This window comes from Eschscholzia californica, unplaced genomic scaffold, assembly GCF_041429995.1.
Source record: "Eschscholzia californica isolate CP2 unplaced genomic scaffold, dmEscCali1.0.p SCAF_1, whole genome shotgun sequence".
Classification (NCBI taxonomy): domain Eukaryota; kingdom Viridiplantae; phylum Streptophyta; class Magnoliopsida; order Ranunculales; family Papaveraceae; genus Eschscholzia; species Eschscholzia californica.
The window spans coordinates 30,346,658-30,364,968 of NW_028238198.1; the positions used below are offsets into that span (position 1 = coordinate 30,346,658).

The following is an 18,311-nucleotide window of genomic DNA, read 5'->3' on the forward strand; positions in this document are numbered from 1 at the left end:
AAGTTCAAACGTTTAATCATCAAATCCCTCAAAGTGCACCAAGCTTCTTCCCTTGACAAGTATTTGGGCACAAAACTTTTCATTGGAGCCCAGAAAAAACAAGCATTTGAGTCGCTGATAGACCAAATTCAGAATAAACTTTCCAAGTGGCAGTCTAATCTTCTCTCTCAAGCTGGCCGTACAGTAGTCATCTCGACTATTACCGCGACGGTTCTCCGATACCAGATGCAATGCTTTGCCATTCCGAAGGGCATTAGCAACCGCATCGAGACCATCCAACGATCCTTCTAGTGGGGAAAAAATAAATCCATTCACACCATCAACTGGGCTTTTATTTGTCGTCCGCGTAAGTTAGGAGGACTGGGTCTTCGAAACCCTCTCATTGATAACGAAGCTTTTCTGTGTAAACTTAGTTGGCGTCTTCTTAAATTCTCTGATGCCCCCTGGGCTTAACTTCTCAAAGCCAAATACTTCCCGAAATCAGCTAAACCTACTCAGCCTAAACAAAACCATTCATGGGTCTTGAAATCTCTGGCAGTTCCTCTTGGCAAAATAAACAACCTTATCTTTTGGGATGTAAAAAGAGCACTAATATTAATATTTGGGATGACTTCTGGATCCCTAACCATAAACCGCCGATCCATAATTTTAATAATTGTCCCTTCAATACGGTGGATCGTTTAATCTCGAACAATACCTGGAACACGGATCTGCTACACATTTACTTTAACGATGAGGTTAGCAAAGCTATCCTAAGTATCAACATACACCCGTCGGCGGGTGACTCAATGATATGGACACTGACCAAATCGGGCAATTTCACTATTAAATCTATGTATAGGTATTCGAGGAACGATAATCTGGGCTATGATATTATTAACTGGCATTTTATTTGGAATATTCAAATCATCCCGAGGATTAAACTATTCCTCTGGAAGTGCTGCACTAACAGTCTCCCTGTTAAAGACAAAATTGGCAAATACATTGGCAACACTTATCAATGTGTTTTCTGCGAGGATCGTGAAACTTTGTCACATGTTCTCCTTCATTGCAATTTTGCTCGAGCTATTTGGCTACACTTTAATATCAGAACCAACAACTTTTCCACGGTGATGGAGTGGATTATGTACTGGCATACTCTGGATGAAACGTATATGGCCTTTTTGGCCAAAATAATGTGGTTTATTTGGAAAGCTAGATGTGAGAAGTGCTTTGGAAAGAAAGAACTCTTGCCCATGCAGATCATTAGGATGATTCAAAGTTACACAACAAGCATCCATGATGAAAAGACTCCCAAGCGCATTGCCCCTTCTCCAACATGGCAGCCTCCGCCTCAACCATTCCTCAAAATTAACGTCGATGCCTCCTTCAGTAATTACTCTGCCCCAGCCGGCATTGGTTGCATTACTCACGATGAGCACGGAGACTTTATAATAGCTAAGGCGGACACCATTAGGGGCCAAACTGCGGAAGAATGCGAATGTTTGGCAATCTTGAGAGCAGTTCAATGGGCGTCTGAGCTCAAAATTTCTCATCTTATGATTGAAAGTGATAACAGCAACTCGATTAATCACCTTCAGGATAAGAGAAATGGTATCAACTGGCAATCATTAAATCACATGGAAGACATTAGAGCTCTGCGCACTAGCTTTGATCAAATACAATTTCACTTCGGCCCGAGATCGATCAATACTCTAGCGGATGCTTTAGCAAAGTGGGGGAGGAAATATGAGGTCAAACGTACGTGGAACTCGAAGGAGAGGATGTTGTCAGAACTGAAGCTGTAGTTTGTTTTTGTTTTGCTTGTTTTTGCTTGGTTGGTTTTTCCCTTCAACAAAAAAAAAAGTAGATCTATCATCTATGCAACAAAATTATGAGCCTGGCCTTGGGCTACCTTGTTTCTACCCAAACTTTTGGTGGCCTAAAAATAACTTTAGTGGGAAATTTTATTAGCATCCCCATTACCTTTTTTTGTTGTTGTTGAACACATCCCCATTACCTTCAATGAGATAAAGAGAGGCTTAAGGGCAACTCCAATGTGGGGGCTCGGGCTCCCAATTTTGGGAGCCCTTGAATTTTGGGAGCCTCGGGGCTTTGCTCAATTCCAATGTTGGGCTCCCAAATCAAAATAATATACGTGTGTGAAGTACGTGTGCGAAATTTTGATTTTAAATTTCGACTATAAATTATTAGATTTCGACTATGAATTAAAATGTGATATTATTCAAGAAAGATAATTTCAAAAAGATAAACACAAAAAAAACAAAAAAATTAAAAATTAGAGAAAAATACTTAAAAATGAAGTATTTAAAATAATAAGAAGATTAAAAAAAATTAGTTTAAAAAAAATTAAAATAAAGTGGGGTAGATCCCCTTTTTAGGGGATCCACCCCAAATATGGCCGTTGGAGCTCCCAACGACCATATTTTGGGGGCTGGAAGCCCCCAGCTCGCGGCTCCCATTTGGGAGCCCGGGGGCATGGGGCTCCCAGCCCCACCTGGGCTGCCCCGGGGCTCCCGGGTTGGAGGCAAGGGGCTGGGGCTCCCAAATTCAAATTGGAAGCCCCAGCCCCTTATACATTGGAGTTGCTCTAAGAGATTATTTCAAAGTCGGATGCTTCCAAAACACAAAAGTTGCCCTCTAATTTTGTTTTGTTTATCTAAACTCTCTAGCAATTTGTGTCCCTTTAAAATTCAGTCCATATAAGATTTTTGTTGGTCCATGCCACCTTAAAAGAACTCTTATATTTGGTGTGGACAGTCTATCTATAACGGTGCGCGCCTTTAAAGGTATCATGTTGGCAATAGCTGTATATAGTCCATATCTTTGGGCACAGCCCAGGATGGGATCCACCTCATCATAGGAATCTTAAGACGGGCTGGTGTTAAGACACCTGTTTTGTTAGTGAGAGAGAGAGAGAGGTAGATTGGATTTGTGTTGATACCAACAAGACACCAAACACATTGATTAGGACCACCGCCCCACCTTGTAAATATACTGTACTCTATTTATTTACTTTTCCAAGCGTATTGGTTTCTATAGGTAATTGCATATATTTCAATTTTTCTTACTGATGAATAATTTTAGAATTTTTAGGTTTATAGTCCAAAAAACCGGTCCTAATAGTAGATATAATCCTCTCTAATTCTATAAAGGGTTTTAAAACCAAAAAAATAATATAAATGGATATCTAGTCCATTTGGTCTCATCTAGAGAGAAAACACAAATCTCTAGAATAAATATTATTTCATAATCCCTAATCTAACCTTTCCATATTTTATAACTAATTTATATTTGAAATCTATGCATATCTTTTTCCATATTTATGTCCCATATTTCTCTCCAATCATGTTTCTATTCAAAGTAAGGATATCTTCATTATTATCTCCCACATTTCTCTCCAATCATGTTTCTATTCAAAGTAAGGATATCTTCATTATTTTCAGTAACGGAAACTCTTTATTTGATCACTCTAAAACCGATTTAGTTGACAAACCTCCATTAAACTCAGAAAATCTTCTTCTTCTACATTATATTGCTGTCCAAATTCATCATTATCAGGTTTAATACTTTCGAAATCTTTATAAACACCATTGTTAATATCTAATATTTCTTCTTATAACTAAAACCCTAATTATTTCGCTCTATTATAAAACGTATCAGATTTATGCTACATATCTATAGATCTGTTTACTAATTCATTAATTTCGAATGTATGATGTTTATTTTCTCTCTCTAAAATTTTCATAACTGTTTAAGATCTTTATGTTTATTCCTTATTCAATGATTTATAACTAAAACCCTAAAATTTTCATAACTGTTTAAGATCTTTATGTTTATTCCTTATTCAATGATTCCTTCAGAGTTAGTATGTTATGTTTGCATCCAGTGATAATATCATATTTCTTTAGATCTATGTTTAATCTTCTGTTGTTTCTGATATTTCGTGAGATCAGATTATCAATTATCAATCGAATGTTTGATGTTTATTTTCTTTCTCTCTCTTAAAATTTCATTTATGTTTTTGATCTTGATGTTTAATCCTTCAACTAGAGTTTGACATTATTGCAATCAATCATCATAGCAGATATCTTTAGATTTGTAGTTTAAGCTTAATGATATTCTCATTTTTTTTGTTCAGATCTGGTTTTCAATCCATACGGATTTATAAAACATTTGTTCTTTCGTACGGTTACTCATAACAGAATTTACAGTACATGTACTGTATCGTAAATTACCACAATCTATAGTAAATTATGGGTAATTTACAGAACATTACCCGTGCTTTAACACCAAAACAGTACTCATTTCATTAGTAAAAATACTTCGCTTTACTATCAAATCTCGTGTACTTTGCAATAAAGTATATATAATTTGCGTATATCTTCATGTTCTTACCATTATGTATATAATTTACGTATAAGTGCTCATAAATTATGTATTATTTATTTACCATTACGTGTACTTTTCACCAAAAACAGTAGCCTTGATAAGTTTACCAAACTACTCAAAACCTTCAAATGTTGCCAAAATTTGACAAACATTATATATAATTTACGAAATTGTACATGTAGTTTATAATACAAAATATGATTTTTTTTTCTTTAATGTATGTGTATTTATGTGTGTAGATTTGATATACCAGATGAAATTTCAAAGAGAATCATCAAATCAAAGTGAGTCAACGAAACTAATGGAGAGTACATGGACGGGCACCATTTTTGAACCAAAGAAGATTTTGTACTTTTTTTTGTAACAGAATGTAAAGGAATTATATGTAATGTAAAAGAAATTATGTGTAATTTATTGAACAAGACCCACATACATTTGATAAATTATGTTGTATATTTGACAAATGATGGTTTCCTCGTCATAAATAATACATAATTTACGTATTTGTTTCATAATTTGTATTCTATGTGTATTTATGTATGAGTAAAAACGAAAACATATGTTGCTTTAATGTTCTCAGAAAAATATACTATTTCCAAAACTGAAAGTTAAGTGAGAGAAAATGATATTTATATGTTTTGTATATTAACCTCCAAATCACGCTAAATTGATCATAGAAAATATACTATTTCCAAATCTGAAAGTTAAGTGAGAGAAAATTGTTTTGAATCGAAAAAAATTTACATAGTAAGAGAGAGAAAATTGATTTGGTTTCCAAATCTGTAAAGAGAGAGAAAATTGATTTGGTTACGATTTTTGTTTTGAATTGATTTTGGAAATAGATTTGCTTTCCAAAACGGTTAGAAGATAGATAAAAATCAATTTCGGATTTATAGTTAGTTGCTTTAAATCCCCTAAATCACGCCCACATTAGAAACATTCCAAATTCACCCTGGAAAATTAAAAATCCCGTGATTTTTGTAGGAGGGACATGGACGATAGTTTTCTCATAAAGAATGGGTTATTATGTCCATAATGTAAAAAGACTAAATATCCATGTTTTGGGAAGATTGGATCATAAACCTTTTTTGAATATTATTTTGGTCTATATACCCACGGACCCATAATTTTAGCTTTCTCAAAAAATTTATTATTTATTTTGAATCTAACAAATAATTTTCATAACGTAATCACACACTTTTGTTTTCTTAATAATGAAATAGGCGTTCTTTGTAAAGGAATAGGAAAATACAAGTTGTGTAAAAAAAAAATTAACTTAATTTATAACTTTCAAACTCTTTACTTAAAGACAAATTTCGAAATTTTAAATTCTGTTGTTTTGAGATAAAGTGTGTCACCAAGTCACAACTTAAGTTAATGTTTTTTGTCCATATAGCACATTAAAAAAGATGTAAACATTCTTTGTAAGGGAAATTTGGTCAAAGCTCGTATAAATTTTTTTGTTTTAATTAAAAAGATCAGTTATTTTTTTTGAGTCTTCAAAGATATATATATTTAATTCGCAACAGTTTTGCGATAACTTGCGATAGCTTAACAACACATCGCAACATATTTACAACAAATATTAAGTTATCAACCAAACAAGATACAAATATTTACGTTTTTAATTAAAAAAATAAAATATTAAGGTTGTTAACAAAAAACAATATAGTTTGTCTTTAATTTGAAAAAATTTAAAACTAGGATCTTCAACTCAATTTTCCTTTTTTTAATAACGTCTTTTAAATGGTGAAACTCTAAAGTACTAAAAAAAATGATAATACCACTAAGAATTAATATCCAATATTTATAGAAATACAATTTTCTTCGAAAATAGGTGAGTTTGATGAATCAAGAGTGACCTTTTTTTGAGAAAAAATCAAGAATGATTAAGCATATTGAAATAGGCTGTAATTTAGAGTGAGAAAGTCCATCTATATACAATGAAATATCAAAGTCAACTTTTGGCCGACTTCAAGTTGCTTTGGTTTTTTTTCATAGTGAATCATTTATTACTTTTCAACAAAAAAAAAAAAAAAAAAAGAATCATTTATTACTTATTCCTCTTGAAGTTTAAATCTTAATAGGAATAAGATTTTGAGTTTGAAGGTTGAAGAAAACTTGACCACTAGCTTTGGATCTTTTCTTTCTGCAAACAAAGGGCTGCCACAACCCACATGTGATTATGTGAAGTACAACAAATTGAATTAAAATTTAAACAAAATCATAGAGACTGGCTCTAATTCCATCAGACCCCACCTCCACCATCCACTCACTCTAACTCAAATTTCTATCTCTCTACTCTCTAGACTTCCAATTTTGTTGAAACCCAATTAAAGAAGCTACTCTAATTTTCTTCTTCAGCTCATCACTGAAATCTACCTAGTATTTGAGCTCAATTTCAGTTATTAAAAAGTACAGTGAAGTAAAACACAAAAATGGCTTCAACTATATTTTATAGTGCTTTAAACCCTTCAATAGCTCTGTTCTCAAGAACCCATCTTCCAATTTCAACTTCCAAAGACTACTATGAAGCAATTTTACCTTCTCTTCATTACAATACTTCATTTAGAACCAAACCCTTTGAGCATAGAAAGAGAAAACAAGTTAAAATTTCTGCAACTACATCAATACCAACTACTCAAGAAATTGATTCTTCCCCCAAAAGTGGAAGTGGGGATCCAAAGAAACTTAGGGTTTTGATTGCTGGTGGTGGAATTGGTGGGTTGGTTTTTGCTTTGGCTGCTAAGAGAAAAGGGTTTGATGTTTTGGTATTTGAGAGGGATATTAGTGCTATAAGAGGTGAGGGTCAATACAGAGGACCAATTCAGATACAGAGTAATGCTTTAGCTGCATTAGAAGCTATTGATTTGGAGGTAGCTGAAGAAATTCTCAAAGCTGGTTGTATTACTGGTGATAGGATTAATGGATTAGTTGATGGCATCTCTGGTGCTTGGTATAATTTTCTTCTAATCTTTGTTTTCCTTTTGGTTTTCTTTTTATTGGGTTTTTAGGATTTCATTTATAATAACTATTCTTTGGGTTATTAATACTTGATTTCATTTATTATATGAGTTGAATCTATTCTATTGGCATGATCACTTGATAGGGTTTCATTAGATGAGTGACTTTTATGAGTTGATTTCTAAGTAAGAACAGTAATTCAATCCAGATCTAAGGTTGAGCTTGTTCATCTAATGAAGATATGGCAATTTTTTAATGCTTTTCGAATATTATGTTTTTGAATACGAGTTCCTTGTACTAGTTTCTTCCAGAATCGAAATTGAATGGGGTTCGATTTTGATGAGATGAGATGTTTTGATTGATATGGATTATCAGGTACATCAAGTTTGATACATTCACACCTGCAGTCGAACGGGGGCTTCCTGTCACAAGGGTTATTAGCCGAATGACCCTTCAACAAATTTTGGCTAAGGCAGTTGGGGAAGATGTTATTAGTAATGATAGTAATGTTGTTGATTTTGAAGATGATGGAAATAAGGTAGCATCAAGATTTCAACCCTATTCTTTAGCCGGAAGAAGTTTTTTCTTCTCATACTTCGAAATAGAATTTCAATTATAGAATTGGCCTGCTAAGTTATTTTCTTTGCTTCTAGGTCTCAACTATTCAAAATCATGCTGTAAGAATTTGATTTTTGTACTCTTGTGCTTCATATCGAAATTGTGATCATACATATTTTCTTGATGCTTAGGTTACTGTAATACTTGAGAACGGAAAGCGGTTTGAAGGCGACCTTCTAGTTGGAGCTGATGGAATATGGTCTAAGGTACTATTTTCTTGCATTCTTCCTTTTTATTTTAACTATGACAGTGATCATCAACCGTCCTATGTTGGCATGAAACCTCCTCAGTTTTCTATGTATTGTAAAATCGAGAAAATTGTTTTATGTTATGAATAGGTGAGGAAGAATTTGTTTGGGCCCAAGGATGCGTCATACTCGGGTTACACTTGTTATACTGGAATCGCTGATTTTACTCCTCCTGATATCGAAAGCGTTGGGTGTGTTTTTCTTCTGCTCCCAATGGATGCCCTATTTATATGTTAAATTCCTCTGATTTCATATTTTGCGTATGCTTTGTTTCTTTTCTTTAGGTACCGAGTATTTTTGGGTCACAAACAATACTTTGTTTCTTCGGATGTGGGTGGTGGAAAGATGCAGTGGTATGGATTTCATAAAGAAGAACCTGGTGGTGTTGATGCTCCAAATGGTAGATTATCTTCATATGTTTTAAGAACATTTAGATTAACATGAAAATAAATTCCTTCATGAATTTCACGAAGTCGACATTATGAAACATAATTGTTGGTCAGTTTTTAAAGTTGTGAATTGAATTCTTTTGGCAGGCAAAAAGGAAAGATTGTTTCAAATATTCGGGAGTTGGTGTGATAATGTGGTTGACTTGTTGAATGCCACGGAGGAGAGTTCCATTCTTCGACGTGACATATACGATAGAATACCTATCTTTTCGTGGGGAAAGGGTCGTGTAACCTTGCTTGGAGATTCCGTTCATGCTATGCAGCCAAATTTGGGCCAAGGTGGTTGCATGGCTATTGAGGTATTCTTCGCTAAGCACTTAATGAATTAAGCATCTTGTTTTTACTACCGGATCTGCCAAATTCATACTCGGTTTTATGTACTAAGATTTTTGTTTCTTTCTGGTATCGTCGTCAAGTGATTCTTAACTTTGCTTATTAGAATTTTCTTGTAGGATAGTTATCAACTCGCTTTGGAGCTCGAGAAAGCTTGGAGTGGAAGTGTAAAATCTGGAGCTTCGGTTGATGTCACATCTGCTTTAAAACGGTAATATTTTAGCCTTCCAACACGGGCATCTGTAGGCCCGCTGCGGGCCATTTTTTGGCCCAAATGTGCAATTGGTAACCTCTACCTGAAACCAATGATCCCCATATATATATTGGATTATGGTTTTCAGAAATGTCCCAAAATTTCTAATATTATTTTCGTTTCAGTTATGAAAAAGAGAGAAGATTGCGTGTTGCCATTATATATGGATTGGCAAGAATGGCTGCAATTATGGCGAGCACTTATAAACCGTATTTGGGTGTAGGGCTTGGACCACTTTCGGTATGAATACCGTTGCTTTTATAAAGATCTATGTTTACTCAGCGGAGTTTGTGTTTTCATCATGATTGTTTGAACTCCTTTTGCAGTTTTTAACAAAGTTACGAATACCGCACCCAGGAAGAGTTGGTGGGAGATTTTTCATTGATCTCGGAATGCCTCAAATGCTAAGTTGGGTCCTAGGAGGTAACAGGTAAAAAATTCTGAATATCGACTTTCTCTTAAACGTAGTTCTTATTTGAGGTGCTTAAATTGAAAAAAGAAATTCGATGTATTTTAAACTTAATTATTAGTTTGTGATTTTTTATTTTGATAGTTAAAAATTTATATGCACTTATATAAGTTTAATTCCCGGTCACAGTGGAAAACTTGAAGGAAGGTCATTAAGCTGCCGACTCTCAGATAAAGTATGTTTTTGATGATTTATAATTCAAAATTTTTGTTGTTTTCGACACTGTAATAAATGAAAATTTTAAGTTGGTTAGAAGCTAACCTTGGGATCTTCTTCATTAAAAGGCGAATGATCAACTAAGGAAGTGGTTTGAAGATGATGATGCATTAGAGCGCGCCATTAATGGAGAGTACGTATTCTGTGTTTATTCAGTTCTATTCTCCTAATTCTCATGTTTATTTCATATCTCTATCGAGTAAAGCTTATTATATACATCTTATTTTTTCTGTAGGTGGTTTCTTTTTCCTTCGGGAAATCAAAATAACGATTCCTTTCAACCAATTCGTTTGAGTGTAGATGAAAATAAGCCCATCGTCATTGGGTACGCGAGAAAATCATTTTCATGGTTAACAACATCTGAGAAGCTTTTTCTTACAGTGCGTAAATTGTTTATGCAGAAGCTCTTCACAAGCCAACCCTTCAGGATCGTCAATCGTCATACCTTCACCTCAGGTTAGTGGGTTCTTGAGTTGATGGTTGTTTTCCTATGTTGTCTTGACTAACAAATCCACTACCTATTTGGTGAAGACCTCTGAATTCCCTGTTTCCCTCTAATTTGTTGCTTATTGTGGAACTCTTTGTGTTAAAGCCCATTCGGCTTAACTCTTCTTGGAAACCGGCTTAAGGAGAGTATTGCCCAAGACTTTTCTACTATACATTCTAATACCCAGTAGTGTGGGACGATGCTAATACTTCTTCTCAATACTAGGGCTGGACTCACATGATATCCCCCGCTCCGAGCAGGGGTAAAGTTATGAAGTCCTAACCCATCCCTAAGACACTAGCTCTCATACCATGTTTCATCCCATTGGACCTAACTCCACTTGAAAACCGGCTTATGGAGAAAGTATTGGCTAAGAGTTTTCTATTATACATTCTAATGCCCAGGCTATGTGGGATAATGTTAATACCTCCCCTCAATGCTAAGGCTGGTGTTACTTGTTCTTTCCCCTCCACACAGGCCTGAAGTAAGTATCGACTCATCCGAGACACTGCTCTCGTACCATGTTATAACCCATTCGACCCAACTCTCCTTGCAAAACAGGTTTATAAAGGAATGCCCAAGACGAATTTACTCTATATTCTAATGCCTAGGCAATGTAGAATATTAATGCTATTACTTGGTCGATTGATTAACCCTTCGTAATCTCAGATATCAGAAACACATGCGCGTATTAGTTGCAAAGATGGATTTTTTTATGTCACCGATCTGAGTAGTGAACATGGCACATGGATCACCGAGTAAGTTAAATCGAAGCAAGATAAAAATTTCCCGCTCATCATGAAAATATTGAAGGTACATTTTGACTTTCTTAATCCAATGCAGTATTGAGGGAAGACGCTATCGGGTCCCTCCAAACTTTCCTTCTCGTTTTCGTCCATCCGACATGATTGAATTCGGTTCTGACAATAAGGTGAGAAAATAACTTTGATTTATTCCATAGGAATGGATACCGATTACGAAAAAATTTCTATTAACGAATCCAAATGCATATCTTAGAACATATTGCAGAAATAACATCAATTCTATAGCTTTTCGTTGTGATTTTTCCGACAAATAATACATTTTTCTTGGTTGTTCAATACTTGAAGGTCTAAACGAGTAAATTTCGACGTTTCTTGCAGGTTTCATTTCGGGTAAAGGTACTGAAGTCTCCTTCAAATATCACAGAGAAGAAAGGAACTCCAGTCCTACGAGTTGCTTAACAAGTTATTGTGGGTTTTCTTCTATTAGTTGAATAGTGAAAAATGGGAGGAGTAAAATGTAAATTAGAAAGCTGATTTTGGTTTTCTTTTCTTCTGTACAATATTGTTGTATTTATATGTGTATTGAAAGAAAGCAATTTAGAAAAAGAAATTGAGTACAGAGTTGTAACCTAACTTTTTAATTACTATATTTATAATCATTGTAGATTATTAATTATGAAAAAATGGATCAAAAATCCATTGTGTCACAAAAGTGGCAGTTACTCCTGCTCCAAGAAAAAAATGACCATAAGTCATAATCTTTTTGGACTAGGGACTTATAGCCTTATAGGCAAGGAAAAAAAACTGTAACCGAGGTCAAAACCGAAGTTTTCAGGGTCATAATACTCCTCCGCTCGTGGAATCAGTAAAATTACGTGAATTTGCATAATAGATTATGCTAGAAAGATTATCTTCGGATACAAGTCAAGAGAGATGGATTAGAGGCTTGAAACTTGTACTAAGTACACTTTCCTTAAAGCGTTATTTGCTCCTTCTCGGTCGAGAGTACTTGAAGGTATATGACAAGTTTTTGTGAAATTATACAAAGTAATTTGTGAAGATTTCAGATAAAGAGCACTAGAACACATTCAAGACAGCAAAGGATTTTCGACATAGCTTTTACAATCTACTAAAATCTGTATAGAAAAATATTTATTTATGAAACTTGAAAAGACACATTCTGAAGTAAATTTTTTTTTTAGCTTTAGAGTGCCTCTTCAAATCAGGAATCAATTCAGGCTATTTTGGATATCAGGCTTCACCAAAGAACAAGTCATGACAAGTTACGATGGTTACCCACAGAGCACGGGAATTTCTCCACCAAGTCCTACTACAAGCAGATAAAAACTCTTCCTAGCTTCATACCATGAATTTCATTGGAAACTTTTTTGGCAGAAAAATACCATGTCTCCTAAAGTTCAATTATTCATTTGGAAGATGGTACACAATGAAAATGCAACTTTGACAAACATTGGTACCTCAGACTTGTCGACTATGTCAAACCAGTGAACTAGTATCAGCAGAACACTTATTTGGAGAATGCTTATGCTTCAAAGACTTGATTAGGATCACTGGAGACACATATCTGCAACAATTAGGGACATATCCAGTGACAAACCTTTCAATAAAGCAAACAATTTATGGTTTAGATACTCTTACCTACTTTGGGAATGGTGGAAGACTCTTAACAACCACATCATTAATGGCCACAAACTCGATCTCAGGAGATGTTGGTGGACTACAATGAATGAGCTCAGGTACGTATCAGAACCCTCTCATCCTCTTCCAATTCTAACGACATGCAAGTTGGAGCTTGGTTACCTCCCCGAAGTAACCAGATCAAGATCAACACAAATGGATCGTATAGACTGAATGGGGCATCGGCATCAGCAATAACAAGAGATGCCACAGGAACAATTATTCAATCAAAGAGCTCAACTTTCGCACCAAAATCGCCACTTCACAGCGAAATCCAAGGAGTAAAGTAGGGGCTTCTTCTGGATGAAGAAATGGGTCTTGCCTCATTTATACTCGAGTCTGATGCTAAAGCCCTAAGGCCATGTTTGGCGCGCGGGATTGGAATGTGATTCTCAGGAACCACATTCCCGTAACGTGATTCTTAGGAATCAGATTACTGTAGTTTGATGTTTGGTTTGACCAGGAATGTGAATTTGATTTCTGACATATTCCTAATTAGATGTTTGGGTCGTAAAGGAATAGGAATGTAAATATTTGTACAAGTTCACTTTTACCCTTACTTAAACTAAATAAAATACACATTAACTTTGTTATATATTAAAATCAGTATTGTTTATTCAAATTCCTAGATATGAAATAATGACACGATACACCAAAGGGATAGAATTTAAAGATAATAAATAAAGGTCTTAATAAAAAAATTATCTAAAATAAATTTATGTTCGTAAACCTAAATGGAAATTTACCTAAATTTATATTTTGTTCATAAACCCTAGTTTAATCATGATTTATATATCACACGGTAATTTAAAATTTGATAATTCAATATTTTTTAAGGATACATTTGCTAATAAATGTTAATATATGTGATTCCGGAGGAATGAGAATCACAAACCAACCTCCCCCCTGAGTTTGCTATTGCCCCTTTTTTAGGGAATCACATTCCCGGTCCCACGCCATTCTCACAAGCCAAACAATTATCTGGAATGTGATTTCCGGGAATCACATACCATTCCCACGTCATTCCCGCACGTCAAACAAGGTTGAATTGAGTATCTTAAGGACGAGAATCTAACGGTCCCCTTGTAACTCTCAGTAGATCTGGAAGAGACACGCGCTTTAACTGGTTGCTTCCACATCACACTTTCTCACTGTCGCAGAGAACATAACACGGAGGCTCATAATATGGCTGCGTCAGCAGATCAAGAGTGATGAAGTCTGCTATTACTGAAGGATTTATCCGTTCGGTCTGAAGGAGATGTCCTTCCGAAGGAGTGTCCTTCGACCAAGGTGGCAATGCGATCAATTTGTCAGTTAGGATAACGATGACCACACGTAAAGATCATCCAGTCCGGTCTAATTAGGGGTCGTAATGCTTTGCTAGAAGCCAACTACGATCGTCGGATCAAGGAGTTGATTCACGGCTAACATAGACCGGATCCTACAACAGGTTACACATAAGAGTGGTAGCTTGATCGGAGAGAATTGACTAGACGGGTACTGGCTAAAGTTGGATGGGATTCAACTGGAAAGGCCGAAAGGGTCCGAATGGAGATTCGGGACAAGATAGAAGGAAGGCTCTTTGGGCCGGCCATGAGATGACCGACCAGAGTAAGTGGGCCGGCCATATAAGGCCCATGGTGGGCTGCCCTGGTCGGCCACACTTAAAGGGTTATCAAAATACCCCAAAAGGGTATTTTGGTAATTATCTTTTCTGTGACCCAAAAATAGAAAACCTAATCTGAATGAGATTCTAATTAGGGTTGGTCTATATATTGGGTCAGTTGAGAACAGAAAAGGTGTGGATTTTTCTCTAAGGAAAAATATACAGCTCTCTCTCTCTGAATATACAGCTATTGGAGAGAGAGGAATATAGAGAAAAAGTTCCCGTTCTATCAATCTAGTCAAGAAGAAGAGTTCTTCTCAACCTTCTAGTAAGTCCTAGCAGTCTGAAAGGAAGGGAGATCAAGTCTATTCACTCGGTGTCTCAAGTAGAGGAGCTACAACTGGAGCTCTCGATCTTTGCATGCGATTGGAATGGTTCGAGGGAAAAACGCGTTAAGGTATTTATCCCTCTCTAGTTCATTGATTAGTTTATGCATATCGATCCTGGGCAATCTAGTGTTAAACATGTGATGTTTGAGATTCCGCTTAGAACACTAGTTAGTGTATAGGATACACAAAAACCCTACAATTACCCCCTGTTTTACTTAATTAGTCCCTGAAGGACATTAGGGTTTCCTTTTTGTCTTTCTTGTATGGAACTTTGTATTCTTCTCGGTTTAATGTATTTGTAATTCCTCAAAAAAAAAAAAGTAAAATCCTTTCACAAAAAGATACATCTCATTTATAATCAAAATAAAATTCAAATAGTAAAAAACTAATTTCTAATTTATAAAATATTTTAGTTAATAACTTGTCCAAAATTCAAACTTATGGTAAAACCCTATTTTGTTCTTCAATTCGAATATAAACTGGTATTTCTTCCTGCACTAATTTTTATGAACAAACACAGTAATAATTTTTTGTTTTTCGTCATCGTACATATTGTATAGTAATAATATGTTTTTTTTGTTGAAAGAACAATAATAATATGTTATAAACAAGCACATCACGTATAGTTGTTCATCATAATACATTATGAATACAAACAAATTTGTACGCGTGAATCAATATTAACTCGTCTTCTTCAATTTCCTATGGGCAAGCTCTCAACCCTTCAATTATCTATTGAAGTGAAGATTTTATCATTAAATTCATCACTAATACCATTTCTAGCCAGAAAGAGATAAAATGGACAAAGAGATGGAGCGTATCATCATCTGATTGAGCTTCATTGATAGCTTATTTCTCTAGAACAATATGTTACATGTATAAAATTATGTTTTATGTTTGACAAATTCGATTGCACATTTAGAGTTTTAAGTAGACAATCTTTTGAAGGCTCTATTAAAATGTAGTTTCACAAATTTTGTTTCTGCCCTGTTTGAAAAGACCATACCAGTTTTTGAAATTCCTTTCTCACTCTAGAAATCTTGTATTTTTCATAACACATTATTAACTATTTTACTATTTAAATAGACGTTCACAATACGTTATTTTTTTGGTGCGACATGTTAAAAAAGCATAGGATTTTGCGTTTTAGTCGAGAAGGTTTCACTTAAAACCCTTCTCCTTCGTCTCAGACGAAGGGGGTTCCGGCATAGGTAATTCTTCCCTCTGTCGGAAGAGTGAAAATAGAGGGAGAGTGAAAATAGAGGGAGAGTGAGTGAGATATAAGAGAGAGAGAGAGAGAGAAAAAAAAAATGGTGGTCGTGGTATAAGGTGGTGGTCGGAGGAGGAGACCTAAAACTTCTAAGGGCCAAAAACAATTTCAATTTATGTTATGTTTTCTTTTCCCAATATCTTCTGTATAACACTTTTCTAGTTTATCATTTTTTGGTGTAGTGGTTGAACACCCACTACGCATTACTTAATTCCCGGTTCGATTTCAGAATCTCAAATTTAAGTTTTATTGAACTTGAATATAAATAAATAATTCATATAGACTTTAGACTCTTCTTGATGACGTTTGAAAACTTAAAAGTCAAGTCGTTGTATTGCTTATTAAATTAATGACTCATGGTGACGTTCTAATGTGTTATAATGACTTTTGTAATATTTTTTGACGAGTTGACTTTTGTAGTTGATATGGGGTTGGTGTTATCGATTTTGGTGATCAACCCAAATAAATCATCCGGTGAAATTGTATAAAGTGGACTGCATAGTTTGATTCAAAGGCTCAAGTGGCAGGTGTAATTGTTATTTCTTTATCTTCTTTTTTTTGTTAAAGTTTTTTTTTTTTTTTTTTTTGATTCAAAGGCTCAAGTGGCAGGTGTAACTTTTTTTTTGTTAAAGTGGCAGGTGTAATTGTTATTTCTTTATCTTCTTTTTTTTTCTTTTTTGTTAAAGTTGGTCTAGTTGATTGGATATTCTCAAGCTTGGTGCGTCCTTTGTTCAACAAAAAAAAGAAAAAAAAAAAAATTTGGTGCGTCCTAATATAATAGATATACTCAAATTTCCCTCAAGAATCTAGTCCACTTGCTTAATGGGACTCAGTCCCCCACCTCACTTACCTGACCCTGTCTGAATGCCATTTAAATAAGTCCCACATTCTTGACCACCAAATTAACTTATAATTAAGCAGTATTAATTAAAATTAGGTTACCCAATTCATTATTTTATTTCATAGTCTGAAGCACGATAGATATTTGAGAAGATGGAAAAGATATTTTCTATTTTTATGTTACAATAGAATATGAAAATTGAATGGCTCGTCGAAATAATGGAGTTACTTTTATTTGGTCTATTTTCTTTAGGTGTTGTAATTTTATTTAGAGAAGAGATGAAAGATTGTTGTAAAGGCTGATTATGATAATACAATTTCTTTACAAACTGGTCCATAATTTGTTATGAGTTGAGTAAACTTAGAAAAGTTGCTGGAAAAAGTATCAATCTAGTGTATCCAAAAACTTAAAATAATTGAAGCCTTATCGTGAGAGATTACCCTAATCTAGACAAAAAGCAAAAACTTCTAATTTTAAAATGTAAACCTATTGCTAGAATGTAGATGAAAGTCTTCTTGATTATTTTTGGCGTGGTTTATTACATATCTATTTGGTATCAAGATGGGAATTATTCATCTGTATAGCAACCCTTCAAATTTTAATTATATTTAGTTTAGTGGTAAAAGTATGCCTTTGAAGTAGAAAAATCAAAATCACAATTAATTATTTGATTATAATACTAATAATTTCCAAGTGGTGCAAGGTGTTGACATAAATTCCAGAAATCCCTGGAGGTCTCAAGTTCAAATCCCAGAGAAGGTGAAATCTTTGGTTATTTGAAATGGGATTATGAGGGTATTAATAATAATGTAGATGGGTTTCAGGCCATAATTTAGATGGGCTATAGGACCGGTTTGTTTCAGTTTGTATGGGTAGTAGTAGAGCCAGGGCCGGCCCTGACCTTTCGGTGGCCCGAAGCGAGGTCTGAAAATGTGGTCCCTTCTATCAAATTGTAAAACGTATAAATGTATTACATGAAAATCGTAAGTACCGCAAAATATTTTCATCATATTTATATAACAAAATAGTTTTTTTGATAATTACAATCACTGAAATTTTGTTCTTCTTAAATTTTTCGATGCAAAGTAACTAATAATCGTCGAATAATCAAGACTGCCAGCCATATCCTTCTCAATAGATAATATAGCTAACCCATTTAACCTTTCTAGCGACATATTAGATCGAATATGAGACTTAATCAACTTCAACTTAGAAAAACTTCTTTCTGCAGAGGCAACAGTAACTGGTATCGTTAACATAATTCTATACGAAACCCATGTGGTCGGGTAACAACCTTTCATATCTTTCAAAAAA

The 18,311-nt window shown here is 34.6% G+C and overlaps 2 protein-coding genes across 2 annotated transcripts; both read left to right on the plus strand.

The window, feature by feature from the left end:
* The first annotated feature begins 1,112 nt into the window (after nucleotides 1-1,112).
* On the plus strand, nucleotides 1,113-1,787 carry LOC147565941 (uncharacterized). Its single transcript, XM_086653050.1, has one exon. It carries the CDS (start codon nucleotides 1,113-1,115, stop codon nucleotides 1,785-1,787), a length of 675 nt encoding a protein of 224 aa, XP_086509176.1.
* Nucleotides 1,788-6,168: 4,381 nt separating this feature from the next.
* On the plus strand, nucleotides 6,169-11,803 carry ABA1 (zeaxanthin epoxidase (ZEP) (ABA1)). Its single transcript, XM_086652398.1, has 16 exons — nucleotides 6,169-7,348; nucleotides 7,732-7,894; nucleotides 8,106-8,180; nucleotides 8,313-8,413; nucleotides 8,507-8,622; nucleotides 8,759-8,970; nucleotides 9,124-9,215; nucleotides 9,383-9,497; nucleotides 9,584-9,687; nucleotides 9,856-9,901; nucleotides 10,011-10,075; nucleotides 10,178-10,267; nucleotides 10,344-10,398; nucleotides 11,099-11,187; nucleotides 11,273-11,360; nucleotides 11,572-11,803. Exons 1-16 carry the CDS (start codon nucleotides 6,831-6,833, stop codon nucleotides 11,650-11,652), a joined length of 2,010 nt encoding a protein of 669 aa, XP_086508524.1. The 5' UTR covers nucleotides 6,169-6,830; the 3' UTR covers nucleotides 11,653-11,803.
* The last annotated feature ends 6,508 nt before the right edge of the window (nucleotides 11,804-18,311 follow it).